We start from the raw sequence: 15,309 nt of genomic DNA on the forward strand, positions 1-15,309 counted from the left end.
CTAGCTCCCAAATGCACCCTCTTGAATCTTCTTCCCCACAATATTTGCAAGTTTATCTCACCTTTATCCCACATAATATCTGCAGGAAGTAAAGATGAATTAGTTCAATAAGCACAACCCCAAAACTATACACGTCACTTTGGCTAGTAAGCTAGTAACACTGGTGATATTCTGGATCGACATAACCTGGGTTTCCCTTGTGAAGCAGTGGAAACATGCGTGACAGCATTGGGAAACAACCTTGAAAGACCAAAATCTACAACCTTAACACAAAAGTTATTTTCTAGGAGGATGTTGTTGGTTTTGACATCACAATGGATAATGTCTGAAGCATGAAGGTAAGCCAAAGCAGTGGCAGTTTCTATGGCTATTTTGATTCTTATAAGCCATGGCAGGAGACCACGATTGGCTAGCACACCATGAAGATGACAGTAAACAGTGCCATTTGGAATGTATTCGTAGACAAGAAGAAGTTCGTGACAGTGACATGAAGACAACCATAAAGAGACACAGGGTTGCGATGGCATAGGTGAGTCAGAATCTTGACTTCATTTATGAACTGCTCTATTATGGTGTTAAAACATAAGTTCATTATGAACAAGGGATGAAGTTACTGGACCAATTCAATAGAAGCCGTCAAAGGAGACTCCATATAGGGTTTTAGATCTCTCTTCTTACCAAGTTCCTTTCTCTCTTAGGCAAAACATCACTCTGAAGAACCCTTTTTATCAGAAACAGAACATAATAAAAAGGAAGTGTGAGGAAATAATTACCATGGCAAACAATGTCAAAACCTCTAGTTCCAAGTTCTCTTGAATGATCAAGTTATTTGTGGCTTTCTCAAGTTCGGCGTAAGAGAAGAGGACCCCAGTAGGCTCTGTAACTTTCTGAGTTTGCATTTGTGAAAGGATTGCTTTTATTATTATTTGCTGATTGCATTTGGATGTTTGAAGATGGAATTTTTTTTTGTTTGTAATGTCTTTGGCGTAGCTGACAAATTATCAGAATAACTATAAACACAAAAAATAACAAATAATCCCGCAGATAATCCATTGTAATGGACCTGACAAAAATATATTGAGATAACCTTGTTGCCTCGTCATCTGAGGATTTTCAATAGTCAACGTAAAAGTGTGTAACTAAAGGCTGGAGTGTAGAACATAAAAATTCTAATAGCATATACATGAAAGGTTTTGAAAATACTAATTATTTGTGAATCTTCTTCCAGTAAAGATTGGAATTAGTTCATTTCAGGACACGTTCAAATTCAACTTGTTTTTGCACAATAATTCAAAATCAGCATCACTTGTAAAAGTGAATAAGGGTCTCAATTTCTCTGTTTCTATTAAATTCTTTACTGATCCAGATTTGAGAAGGATGGAAAATTTGACATATCAGTAAAGTATGATAAACTAAATCGTTAAAATCATGGGCAAATAAAAAAATATGCGTGCACATCACGTCCTATCCCAAGCCCAAATCCCAGCTTGTAGTTCTTCCTTGTGTTCTCTGCAGCTCAAGTTAAGACAAGACACCATTTGAAGTCAGCTAAACAACAATTATGATGTATATATACTACTTTTATATATAAAAATTTAGTATGTGTCCGCGTGTGTGTTTGTAAGCACAAAGCTCTTACCATATTTGCAGTAAAACTTGTCGTTGGCATCAAGAAGACACTGGCCTCCCAAGTGGTTGTGACACTTATCACAATCATGAGACAATCGTACTTGGATAACAATTTGACTATTAAGAAGGACAGATGGTCATTAGTATTAGAAATGTCTTTACTTGGAAGATGAAGAAATGAACAACCGGGGAAAGAACCAAGTGGTGCCTGAATATTATTGTTAGGTTTATGCCTGGATGAGTCTTCCCAGTAGACATCAAAGTCAGAACAGACATGTTTGGAAAAACCAGCGGGACGATGCACATGGTCACAGTGACTGCATTTGATCAAATTCCCATGATTTAGGATCTCAAAAGAGACCAAAGCTGAGTTCGGCGGAGAAGAACTTGGTACTTGGTTTGTGTCGAAAACCTGACAATAACCTTTGGATTTCAGAATCTTGTCTAGATCTTCGTCCGAGACTGTGATGATGTTCTTCTGGGAGACGTTTAGAAGCCGCAGCTTCTTCCTTCCGTTATTCTTGTCCAGATCAATAATTGTTTGAACTTGGATCATCACAGCCATGAACTGTGATAAACCCAGTCTTAAAGTTCTGGCTTGGTGAAAGGGAACTGGAATGTCCCAAGTTCTCCGCACTCAAACGAGCTAGAACAGTTTCCATGGATTCTATTAATATACCCCGATGAGAAAACATGAACCAGGTGAAGAAAGAAGACGGAAAGAAACACAGGAACTGAAGAAGCCATGCCAGAATTTCAAATCAAGAAAACTAACAAGAAGAAGACGAGACAAGTGTTTTCTGGAGATTGTGATTTCAGGGTGTTGGTAATATATCACGTACTTGAAGTGATTCATGCAAGAGGGAAAGTTGACTTGGAAAACGAGTGGGGAAGACTTAGAAGCCATGAGAGCCATGCATGCTTTGAATTGAAGAGCACGGGAATCTCGTTTGCCCCAAAGAGATGGCACTTCGTATTGGTTGATTTTGAATTCAATCCATCGTTTATTATATAAGGCCAAAAGTCATACAACATATTACATCAATTCATGCACCATATTTTGATCAGATGATTCCAATTTTTTATACTGCCTTGTTATGACGCTATGTTGACCAATCCAACAAGTCCCTCCAACACACGCCTTCTTCAAATTAAAGCATGTTGTTGGAGTTAAACTTATGATTATAACTGTGACTTGTCATTCCTTTACAATATGACAGATCACGGTTTGAAACTCTTCTTTTCACACTTGGTACCCAATTGTGCTTTGGATGAAACTATTTCTAATAAAAGGATACACATGCGTAGCAAAAAAAAAAAAAAACTATGACTCACCATTATATCAATTTTTAGTCATTAAGTAAATGTTCTATATTTAACCGCATTCACCCAAATGCAATGTTTTGATTTTGACTTTTTGAATATTTAAAAACCTCATATGTTGACTATTGTGATCAATATTTGTATCATTACATGGTTTTTCGGTCCACCCTCATATCCAACTAGACCCCTGGACAATCGATTCCTGATACAACAACTTGCCAAACTACATACTCTTACCAAAAGAATTATAGTCCTAAATTTTTATTACGAATGTTCACTTGAAAGAGTATTTGAAGCCGCATTTGTAATTTATCGATGAAACTTATAGGCAGGGTTCAAAATATTTTTTTTCCGTTTAACTTTCCGAATTGTTGAGCATTCAATTTAGAACGGCGACTTTAATTGCATCAAACAAAAGTTGTAGGATTAAAATATCTTTTTTGAAGCTCAAATATATGAGTTGAAGGTACAGGTGGGATATATGGCAAATTTATTTAGTTTATAAATAAATATCCTCATCGTACATCTTGCATTAGATATATCCATTAGAACTAGTTTTATATTTATTTAATTCTAAATATGTGATCTTTAATTTATCTTGTCTCTCATGTTTATTTATTTTTTTTCTAAAATAATTCTTGTAATAGTTACACATATTAAAAGTTTCATCAAATAGCAGTTTTAGTTAATATACATAATTAGTAAAAGTACTTTTAAAAAAAGACAAATTTTTATTACAAATATCTAACCTAACTAATTTCTTTAATCTACTCAAATTAGTTAAATAGCTCTTATATTAAAGATTGGAGATAGTAATATATTTACCCCTCACTTTCTTGCATCAAATTTTGATAAATAGTTAGTTACATGCTACATTAAAAAGTCTGATGCACAAGAAGGATAACAAAGGTAAGATATTAAACCTAAAATTTATTTTTCACGTACTAAATAGGCAATAAATATTGTCAACTCACTTACTATCTTTTATCTTAAATATATGAGCTAAACAAACGGTTAATTTTATTTCTAAATATAAGGTCTCAATATATTTTATCTTCCAAATTTATAAATCTTTGCTTAAAATATCCTTATTAATTGCACATATTAAAAGACTCCTAATCAAGAAATAATTCCAACGCATATAATCAAAGATAGTAGTTTTAGGAAAACTAAGACACATTTATCACTAATAACTAACTTGACTAGTTTATTTATTATTTATAAATTAATTATATAACTCTTATATTAAAAACTAGAAGTTTTATTAAAGGAAGGAAACGTTTAATTTGAATTTAAAATTTTGAGTTATAATCCGGAGCCTAGATGCATGCTTCGCACTTCCCTAGAAAAGTCATGGTAAAAGAAAAGCCATTGTAAAATATTCTTGATGGAGGTCCTCAAGGAGTCGACAATGAAGCAGCAATGATAGTTCCCCCCCCCCCCCCCTTTTTGGGTGAAAAAAATGACAATGTCATTGAGAAAAGCTATGAAATAAATAAGCATTACAAGGATGGATCATGGAGCTACAACAAAGAGAGCCCACCTACCTTTTGGAGAAGGGATATACCAAGGCCCAATCCAAGACACATGATCACATATCTTTAAGCCCAATAGAACATGATAAAGGCTTTCCACCAACAGGCCCAAGCAGTGTAAAGAGATCCAAGAGATCTTAGTTTTATTTAGTTAACTGTTTGAACAGGGGTTAATATTTTGTTTTAAATCTAGCCTAGATTGTTTTGATTTGAAAATTGAATAATTTTATTTTTCTATTGCAAAATCAATTGTGCCATCCAATTATTAATGAGGCATTTCCTATAATTTCTTATTAATATAAATTTAATCTCTTATCTTTAATGTTGAAATTATACATAGAGCCTTTTACCTTTGACTATATATTAATTCTCGTGGTCAGATCAAGGTGAAGGCATTACCATTCCCTAACAAAGTAACGAGATTCAACCAGTAGAATCTATGCTATTGGGATATTATAACTTGTCATGCTCATTAATTAGAAAAACAATTAAATATAATAGAAACAATTGAGCTAATTATTTATGAGACTCCTGAAACTCATGAACATCTATCTCTAGTGACAAATCAAATCCATGTTAAGACAGGAATGGCAAGTCACTTTGCACGAATGAATTAACAAATAAGCTAGCAAAGAAAGGACTAAGCATAGGCGTTGGCTTTCAGACTGTCTGTCTCAGCAAAAACTCTAAAGGATAATCATTTTTTTGATAGAGATTTGGTAATTTATTTTATTTTGTGTCCCGTTGTATCCAAAAAAAAAATACTGTAAGCATAGTGTAAGCAGCTTTATAAGTGAAAAGATAACATTATCCCCAAAAAAATTAAAAGGCAAAAAAAAAACAAAGAAAGATAACCACTACACATAACATAATTGGAATGAATTGGGAGTTACTAAAATAAATCCCACCAACTCATAGTAAAATTATGGTTGTCATAATTAACCTAATTAAAATATAATCAACTTAATATCTTCGTGTAATTATCCCTTACAAATAGAACGTACATTTGAATTTTCATTTATATCTACATCCACAACCTCTGTAATCACTATGATCTTTAATAAATCAGTATGATGAATGATTATTAAGAACTCCCAAAATTTGTAGTTGATTCGCTATGCCATTTATCAGTCACGGCTGCAGGTGAAGGCAATGACGTGATACTTTTCAATAATCCGATCTCATCGCAATCCGGTGAAGGTGGTGAAGATGAATGTAAAGGACCACTGTGTGATATCCCAATAGCACCATTAACATCAACTTCTTCAATCTGATTAAGCTCCTCATTCCCACTCTCTATTCTCTCCAGAATCTCCAAAACCTCATCCATGGAAGGTCTCAATTCCTTTTCCTTTTGTAAACACTGAAAAGCCAGCTCCGCCACTGAAACTATCATCCTCCTCACCTCATTGTCTGACTCAAAACCGAGACAAGGATCCACCAGCTCCCCAAATGCACTTCTTTGAATCTTATTTACAGCTAGATTTGCTAGATTTATCTCATCTCTAGGCCTGCTCATATCAACTGCTGGCATAGATGATATCAGTTCGATAAGCACCACCCCAAAGCTATACACATCACTTTTGCTAGTAAGCTGGTAGCATTGGTGATAGTCTGGGTCAACATAACCAGGAGTCCCTTGTGGGGCAGTGGAAACATGGGTAACATCATCAGGAAACAATCTTGAAAGTCCAAAATCTGCAACCTTAACTGAAAAGTTATTGTCAAGAAGGATGTTGTTAGTTTTGACATCTCGATGAATGGTGTCAGAAGCATGGAGAAAAGCCAATGCAGTTGCAGTTTCTATGGCAATTTTCATTCTTACAGGCCATGGTAGTAAACTGCGATTTGCTGGTTCACCATGGAGATGACAAGAAACTGTTCTATTGGGAACGTATTCATAAACAAGGAGAAGCTCACAGCTACGGCATGAAGTGCAGCCATAGAGGGACACAAGGTTTGGATGGTGCAAGCGAGTTAGCATCTCAATCTCATTCATGAATTGCTCAACTCGCCGATAGTTGTGGTCATATAAGCGCTTAACTGCAACTTCACGCCCATCTTGGAGTTTTCCTGGTTATTTAACATCAAATCACAGCATATGAACAAGATGGAACATGTTTCTAAAACGAATCAGAAGACAAGATAATACTACCCGTGGCCAAAATGTAGGAGTTAGTTTGACATTTAGTTTGTTCCTAAATTTAAGACTCCAATCTACTTGGTCTCTCATATTTATCTATTTTTTTCAAAGTAGCCCTTGTAATGTTTGTATATATTGAAGATTTCATCAAATAGTAGTTCTTACTAATACATATGATTAGATTAGTAAAAGTATTTTACAAAAGACAAGACATATTTATTAAAATAATTAACTTCACTAATTTCCTTATAATAAGGACAAGAGGTCGTAATTTATATGTTTTAGAAGAAAGATCATAGTGAGTGAATTACCATAGTAAACAGAGCCAAAGCCTCCATTTCCCAGTTCTCTTGAACGATCAAAGTTATTTGTTGCTTTCTTAAGCTCCTCGTACGAGAAGAGTGGCACCCCCAAGTAGATTCTGCCACTTTCTCGGTCTGCATTGGAGTACGGATCAATTGCATAATTGCTTGTTACTTGCAATTGGTTGTCTGATGGATACTTTCGTTTGTAATGCTGTCGAAGTCGCCGCCAAACTATCAACATGCCTAAAACTCCAACAAATAGACCTGCAAAAGTGGAGTTCCCACTTTTTAATATTATAATTCTTAAATCTAGCCATTGTTAACCAAGAGAGGATGTAATGAAAAGCTGGTTTAAGATAATCTTGGGACTTCCACAGCTTGTTAGTTGTCAAGGTAGAAATATTTTAGTGATTGAAACTGTAAGGATTGTGGAAACGGAATGGAGAGTGATAGCCTGAAACAGAGGAAGAGAACAAAAAGTTTTCTGAAATATTAATAGAAGGCTGATTTTTGAATGTGAAGAAGAATGGATCCACAGTATCTCAAAACAGAATTTGAAAGAGGACCCAGGTATAATATTAGAGAATGATGCTAATAGCTGAGAAAGAATATAACAACATATATGTATATTACCTAGCCCAAGTCCCAGTGCCAGCTTCCAAAGTTTCCTTGGATTAGACGGAGCTGCAATCAAAAGAAGGAACAAATTGAAGTAAACACAACGACAAAATATAAGACCAAATTAGTGCAGAGCCATAACTTTAAGATGTGTTTATTGGAAATTAGGCGGGGAAGGGAAGACGAGGAATCGAAGGAATTAGAATATATAAGATATAAGGAAGTTAGCAAGAAAGTTCTGCGTTTGCCATAGATAAATAACAAGGAAAATAACTCCAATTCGGAAATTGACACAACCATGTCAAGGACAAAATTATTTATGGTACGTGACAATTTCACTTATCCTGTGTAGACAAGGGTTATTCTTGGAACACAGACCATTGTCGCAGTAGAAGTTATTGTTGTTGTCCAGTCGACAGTAGCCTCCTTGGTCGTTGTAACACTTCTCACAACCATCAGACAATCGTACCTCAAGAGCCATTTGTGCAGATAAGAACGATTGAAGGTCTGTGCTATCAGGCCAGTCTTTCTTGGGAAGCACCACAGTTGAACATGCTGAGAAGGAGCTTTCTTCGACAGGTTTAAGATTAGCGTCTCGGCTGTAATGATATATATCAAAACCAGGACAGGGATTTTTAATAAAACCAGTTGGGATGCTGACATTGAGGTGGTGGTGGCATTTAAAGAGTGTTATGTTATATTTGATATAAGAAGAAATCAAAGGTGCTTTCGCAGGAAGACTGATATTATTCTTGAGGGCTTCACAAGAGCCATTGGATTGTAAGCGAGTGTGTAAATCTGGGTTGAAAACCGTAACGCTATGTGATTGGCGAGGGGCTCTAGTAAGCTGCCAGGGTTCCTTCTCTAGTTCAATAATTTTTTCTGAAGATGCATTTGGATCATCACAATTACGAACCATCAGTAAGCCACAGTCTGGCCTTTCTACCTTGGTGAAAGGGAACCGGATGCTCCCAGGTTTTCCGCAGTTAAACGATCTAGGACACTTATTATGGCTCGCATGTCCATACCTAGCTGAAACAAGTAAAAGGTGAGAGATCAAGAGGAAACGAAACTCAAAAACCAGAGCCATGATACTCCAACAAAAGACTTGTTATCTAATAATAATTTAGTTCAGACTAATGCTGTTTCCACTGTCACCCCCAAGATAATAATACGGGTGTGTGTGTGTGTGTATCCATATATAACCTTTCCAACTTGAACTGACTGACACGCAAGTTGACTTGGAAAGTGACCAGGCAAGACTTGGTGAAAGAGACCTGAAAGAAAATAAGGGGTAGCTAGCCAAGGGAGTAATCAATAGGGTCTAGCTAAATGTTATGTTGATCATTGTAAGAAGGAAGCTAAGACAAATTTTCCATCTCAAGTTGGCCTATTGAATCTTGGACCCATCAAAGTTTTCATACGATCCTCCAAGTTTACTGTTCAAGCAATCAAATTCGAAATGAAACTTTTTTCCGTCCTTTGTGACTTTGTCAAACCGACCAATGGAATGGACGACGAAGATATGGCCGTTCGGAAGTCGGAATAGTAGGCTCAGTGCGTTTGGTATTGAAGATGGAAGTCAAGTAAATATGATTACCGTGCTTGCACGTCTATATTTAACTCCAAAAATCAGCTACAAGGACCACACTACATAGAAGCATGAGGTGTATCACAGGAGGACAGGCTTTTGGAATCTGTAAAAAGAAGAGAAACTATACAGACAACCAAAGATAAAGAAATTGATGATACTAAAAAGATTTAAGCAATGCTAGAAACACTTTGCCCTGTTGTAGCAGTGACAGTATATCAGTAATCTCAGTAGTTCAAAAATTGGATCCCACCATTATTATCTTGTATCCCTGTTGGCTTGTGCTTGGATTCTAACAACCAACACAACCCATCTACCTATAATAAGCTTGGTGTCAGATTATGTTGGATTAAACCTTGATCTCTAATCTTATGTGAAATTGTAAATAAGTCATCATCCCTCAAATAAGAATAGCTCAACTCATAAAATTACCCCTCAATCCATACCCAGTTCTTTAATATCGGATTCAAGTTAAGAACATACCCAAACGTAACTAGTATTTTAAGTGATTTTAAATAATTTTACACTATGAAATAAATGAGATAGGAATTGTCTTATAAAAATTATTTTTTGGAAGTGATCAAAACATCCACCGACTTTGCCCTACAAACCACGAAAGAGAAAAAAGACCAACTTTTGTATTTAAAAAAAAATCATGCTACATGCAATAAATATTTCACCAACCACTAGTACCCATTTGTTGCTTCTTCTTTTTTTTTCTCTTCTTCGTTCGTTAATTCTTCTGAGAAAATCTTTTAAAAAAATACTTTTTAAATTTTAAAATACCAAATCAAAAATTAATATAAAAATATGTTGTCACTTGTGTAGTCGATTGCTATTAAAATATAATAAACAAAAATGATTTGAAATTTTAAAATTCAAGAAGTATTGTTTTAAGATTTTTCTTTGTTCTTTCTCTCAGCCACCTGCGATTTCTAACCCCTTCTTGCTTGTTTTATATTTATATACATTTTTATTTATTATATAAATCAATATATGTAAGTTCATTAATCATTTAATATTTCATTATGTTACATTATATTGGAAACTCATTTTTTTTTTAATAATTACACATCCAAATATAAATTAAGGGGTGTTTGGTTAAGTAAAAAGTATTTTTTAAAAATATTTTCTTACAAATAGAAACAAAACTGCTCTCATATACTTATTTTATTTATATATATATATCATAAAATCACTATTAAAATATTATGATTTGATTTCTATCCAAACAAATCACGCTGTAACAAAATAAATTCTAACCAAATTCAATTTTCTAAACTCTAAAGGAAATACACAATAAGCCCTTGAGCCATTTATATAAAAGGCTTACTTCCGTCTAGGCTATTTTGATTTTGTTATTTTCCTCTTTAGCCCAACACGAAACCATCTCATTTCATGACCAAATTTTTTAGGCTGATCTATAACTCTAGGACAAAGTATTTATTTAATGAAGGGAGAAAATTCAATGTTCACATTAAAAAAAATTTAAAAAAAAACTAAAGGCAATGATATATATACACAGACGTCCGAAATAAATATTATAATATATATAACACATTTACATTTTTTTTTGGTACAGTTTTTTTTTAACCAGAAATTTGGGTACAGTTTTCTTGATCTAGTTATCTCTTGTGGATAGAATCTGCCTTCGAATTTTTCATTTATACTTGCACCCTCAACCTTTGTCATCACTGTGATATGGAGCACAGGTTAATGTCCAATAGAACCTGAAAGTTGATACTACCTCCGGTCCTTATTATAAGACTCCGTTTGACTTTTTGTTTGGTCTTAATTATAAGACCTCAATCCATTTTGTCTCTCATATTTATACATTTTTTTTCAAAATAATCCTTCCAATAATGATAGTTCTAGCTAATATATTTAATTAGCAAAGATATTTTAGGAATGACAACACTTATTTATTACAAATAACTAACTTAATTTACTTCCTTAATCTCCTCAAATAAGTCAACTGGGTCTTATAATTAGAACCGGAGGTAGTATTAAACACTCCCATGAGTTGTAGTTGCCTCACTATGCCATTTGTCAGTAACAGCTTTAGGTGAAGACAATGACTTCATACTTTTCAGCAATCCAGCCTCAACACAGTCCGGTGAAGGTGGTGATTGTGGATGAATAGGACCGCTGTGTAATATACCGACAGCGCAGTGACTATCCACTTCTTCGAGATGATCAAACTCCTCATTCCTACTCTCAATTCTCTTCAGAATCTCCAAAACCACATCCATAGAAGGTCTCAACTCCTTATCCCTTTGTAAACACTGAAAAGCCAACTCCGCCACTGAAACTATCATCCTCCTCACCTCTTTGTCTGACTCAAAACCGAGACAAGGATCCACCAGCTCCCCAAATGCACTTCTTTGAATCTTATTTACAGCTAGATTTGCTAGATTTATCTCATCTCTAGGCCTGCTCATATCAACTGCTGGCATAGATGATATCAGTTCGATAAGCACCACCCCAAAGCTATACACATCACTTTTGCTAGTAAGCTGGTAGCATTGGTGATAGTCTGGGTCAACATAACCAGGAGTCCCTTGTGGGGCAGTGGAAACATGGGTAACATCATCAGGAAACAACCTTGATAATCCAAAATCTGCAACCTTGACTGAGAAGTTGTCGTCAAGAAGGATATTGTTAGTTTTGACATCCCGATGAATGGTGTCTGAAGCATGGAGAAAAGCTAATGCAGTTGCTGTTTCTATGGCAATTTTCATTCTTACAGGCCATGGTAGTAATCCAAAATTAGCTAATTCACCATGGAGATGACAAGAAACTGTTTTGTTTGGAATGTATTCATACACAAGGAGGAGTTCAAGGCTATGGTGTGATGTGCAGCCATAAAGGGACACAAGGTTTCGATGGCGCAAGCGAGTTAGTGTCTCAATTTCATTCATGAATTGTTCCACTCTCCGATAGTTGTGGTCATATAGGCGCTTAACTGCAACTTCACGTCCATCTTGGAGTTTTCCTGGTCATTTAGAATCAAAGCACAAGTTATGAACAAGATGGAAGATGTTTCTGAAAGGATGTAATCATGTAGAACTCATTTATTCTATTGCATCTTTTCCTTCGGAGCTGAGCAGGCATATTGATTTAGTGGACATAAGAAAAACCAAACTTGAAGTACTAAGTGGAATTACACCTATAGTTGTACCCTCAACTGTTACAAATGATCTTATCACATGCATCCAATGCCCTTAATTTTTCTTGGACCAAAACCTATGCCCTTAATTAGAGAAACCATGCAGAACACAAAATAGCTTTGGTCACCACAAAAATTGCTGTTTTTCATACAAGCTTCTCTTTTGAAAAGGGCCTATGGAGAAGATTCTGAAAAACCTCTAAACTTTCTGTTTCCTCCTCATACATGATATCTCATCCTTTCTCCAATAAGATAATATAGCCAAAAACTCGGAAGAACCTTCGCCTCCCTAAAGAAGACAAGCTAATATTCTATATGTTTTAGAGGAAAGAAAATCACGAGTGAATTACCATAGTAAACAGACCCAAAGCCTCCATTTCCCAATTCTCTTGAACGATTGAAGTTATTTGTTGCTTTTTCAAGCTCCTTGTAAGAGAAGAGGGGTACCCCCAAGTAGGTTCTGCCTCTTTCTGGGTCTGCATTTGAGTAGGGATCAATTGTATTATTTCTTGTTAATTGCACCTGGACATCTGAAGATGAATATTTTCTTTTGTAACACAGCCTTAGTAGCTGCCAACTTATCAAAATGCCTAGAAGTCCAATAAAAAAACCTGCAAGTGTGGAGTTCCACTTTTAGTATGATAGTTTTTAAATTGGGAGTAAGCAATGAAAAAGTCAATGAAGAATTAGTTGAGAGTGTGCATGTCATTAAAAGGATGAATGACTGACCAACTTTTGTATTTCCAATTCAACATCTTTTGGGAAAAAAGGGAGAACCAAAAGAAGAAGAAGAAGAAGAAGAAGAAGAAGAAGAAGCATAGTTATGACAATCAGGAGAACAACATATACTGATCAGAATTAAACAACTAACAAAGTCGGTACAGAATAATACAAGACAACATTGTGCATTACCTAGCCCAAGTCCCAGCGCCAGCTTCCAAATTTTACTCTTATCAGGTGCAGCTGCAACCAAAAGAAGACATATTTTGACGTAAAAACCAAAAGGATCACAAAGTAAAGGACAGCATAGTTGAGAGCCAAAAACTTTAAGATGTCATTGGGAGTTAGGCGAGGAAAGTAAGGAAAGGAGTCGCAAGAATTAGAGGGGAGCAGAAAAGCATAATCTCATAACTGAAGATCTCGAATTGTCCCATTAAGGAATAAGAATATCAAATATAAGATGAAGTTAGGCAAAAAAGGATCAGCTTTTGCCATGGATTACAAAGAAAATCACTTAAAATTCGGAAGCAAGAAGTACATACTGGTAAGTTAAAGACACAAATAGTCAGAACCATGTCATGGAAAATATTAAATTAATTAGGTCATACTGGAACCTCTCAAAATATTCAGAACCCAAGGATTGTTTTCGGAGTGTACCTTTGATGCAGCAGAAGTTATTGTTTCTGTCAAGTTGACACTGGCCGCTGCTGTTGTGACACTGATCACAAGCATCAGATATTCGTAGCTCCAGAGTCATTTGAGCAGATAAGAACGATTGAAGGTCACTGCTATCGGGCAGGTCTTTTTTTGGAAGCACAAGATTTGAACATGCTGAGAAATGGCTTTTTTGGTGAGGTTGAAGATCAGAGAGTAGGCGGTAATGATAGATATCGAAGTTTGCACAGGGATGTTTAATAAAACCAGAGGGGGTGCTGACATTGAGTTGGTGGTTGCATTTAAACAGGGTTATGTTGTATTTAATATCAAAAGAAATCAAAGGAGAGCTTGCAGGAATTGAGATATTGTTGTTGAAGGCTTCACAAGAACCATTGGATTGCAAACGATTGTGTAGATCCTGATCGAAAACCGTAATCATATTTTGCGGCAGAAGGACACCGTTAAGCTGCAAGGATGATCTTGATCCATTCTTCTCTAGTTCAATCGGTTTATTTGGAGCATCACAGTTACGAACAACCATTAAGCCACAGTCCGGGAATTCTGGACTGGTGAAAGGGAACTGGAGGCTTCCAAGTTCTCTGCAATTAAAAGACCTAGGACACTTAACATGCCTCGCATTTCCATACTTAACTGACAGAAGTAAAAGGTGAGAAATCAAGAGGAAACGAAACTCAAAAACCAGAGCCATAATTCATTAACTTTTGAGCAAAACAATAAAGGCACCAACAAGAGCCTCATACACTAATTAAGCTTGGATTATATTTCCACCTTCTCCCCAGTATATTATCCCCAGTTCCCCCTTGAACTGTTTGATGGCGCAGGTTGACTTGGTAAATAACCATTCAAGACTTTGTGAAAGAGACCTGAAAGAAAATAAGAGGTAGGTTAGGCTTTGTTAAAAGTTACGTTGATCATTCCACCAAAGAAGACGGGATAAAACTTTCCAGGTTGGCCTATTGAATCCTGGACCCTCCAAGAATCACACATTTTGAAAGCTGCGGTTCAAACAATTAATTCAAGATGTAACTTCTTTTCTTCCTTTTATGGCTTTGTCAAACCGGCCAAAGGATGACAAAGATATTGCCACTGGATGTGGAACAACGAGGCCCAGTGCGTCTGGTATAGGAGTTGTGCCCGCATGGCCTTCTATAACTCCAAAAAGAATCCGCTGAAAAGACCACACTACACAGACATGAAGTGGGTAAAAGGAGGACACGTGTCATGAATTTGTAGAAAGGAAAAATAAAACACAGAACTAAAGAGATTAAATTATGTGAAGCAGCAAGAAAGCCAGATCATATAGTGGTATCTCATTGCTTGATATTTAGGTGATCATGATTCTGGTGGTAAGATGGTTCACACAGTGAATTTAGTTGGCATGGAATGGGTCAAAGAGAAAACGCGTCCAAAGGTGTCCGCACATGACTATGGCAAGTCGTAAAATTCAAGATTGTGATATTTCAGAATCTTGCATCTCAGGCATAAGTTCAAACACCTTGTGTGCCCCAACCTATTAATGTGAAATTGACACCAGCAGACACTGCTGACGAACAAGGTTCAGTAAATTCCAAAGGCCTTGAAAAGATGAACGTGGTTGT

General features: G+C 35.8%; 2 protein-coding genes across 2 annotated transcripts; both read right to left on the reverse strand.

Moving 5' to 3' along the window:
• Nucleotides 1-63: 63 nt before the first annotated feature.
• LOC114750109 (LEAF RUST 10 DISEASE-RESISTANCE LOCUS RECEPTOR-LIKE PROTEIN KINASE-like 1.5) lies at nucleotides 64-2,194 on the reverse strand. Its single transcript, XM_028938650.1, has 4 exons — nucleotides 1,863-2,194; nucleotides 1,640-1,746; nucleotides 187-409; nucleotides 64-79 (listed from the first exon to the last, which is right to left on the reverse strand). The coding sequence occupies exons 1-4, from the start codon at nucleotides 2,192-2,194 to the stop codon at nucleotides 64-66; spliced, it is 678 nt and encodes a 225-aa protein (XP_028794483.1).
• A 3,216-nt stretch (nucleotides 2,195-5,410) lies between these two features.
• LOC114750107 (uncharacterized) lies at nucleotides 5,411-14,447 on the reverse strand. Its single transcript, XM_028938647.1, has 8 exons — nucleotides 13,691-14,447; nucleotides 13,226-13,276; nucleotides 12,664-12,924; nucleotides 11,183-12,139; nucleotides 7,932-8,585; nucleotides 7,569-7,607; nucleotides 6,942-7,199; nucleotides 5,411-6,560 (listed from the first exon to the last, which is right to left on the reverse strand). Exons 1-8 carry the CDS (start codon nucleotides 14,397-14,399, stop codon nucleotides 5,572-5,574), a joined length of 3,918 nt encoding a protein of 1,305 aa, XP_028794480.1. The 5' UTR covers nucleotides 14,400-14,447; the 3' UTR covers nucleotides 5,411-5,571.
• Nucleotides 14,448-15,309: the final 862 nt, after the last annotated feature.

The sequence above is a fragment of the Neltuma alba genome, unplaced genomic scaffold (genome assembly GCF_004799145.2).
Source record: "Neltuma alba isolate B1F8T4 unplaced genomic scaffold, ASM479914v2 tig00006329_pilon, whole genome shotgun sequence".
Taxonomy (NCBI): Eukaryota; Viridiplantae; Streptophyta; class Magnoliopsida; order Fabales; family Fabaceae; genus Neltuma; species Neltuma alba.

Bases quoted from the DNA above. Each gene is read 5' to 3' on its own strand.
- LOC114750109 (XM_028938650.1), bottom strand. From the start codon at position 2,194: ATGGCTGTGATGATCCAAGTTCAAACAATTATTGATCTGGACAAGAAT. The intron at 1,747-1,862 runs GCATAAACCTAA...CCTTCTTAATAG, and splicing joins TACTGGGAAGACTCATCCAG to TCAAATTGTTATCCAAGTAC. The intron at 410-1,639 runs GTAAGAGCTTTG...ATGGTGTGCTAG, and splicing joins CAAGTTTTACTGCAAATATG to CCAATCGTGGTCTCCTGCCA.
- LOC114750107 (XM_028938647.1), bottom strand. From the start codon at position 14,399: ATGGCTCTGGTTTTTGAGTTTCGTTTCCTCTTGATTTCTCACCTTTTA. The intron at 12,140-12,663 runs GTAATTCACTCG...CTAAATGACCAG, and splicing joins CTTTGGGTCTGTTTACTATG to GAAAACTCCAAGATGGACGT. The intron at 7,200-7,568 runs GTAATATACATA...CCACTTTTGCAG, and splicing joins GGCACTGGGACTTGGGCTAG to GTCTATTTGTTGGAGTTTTA.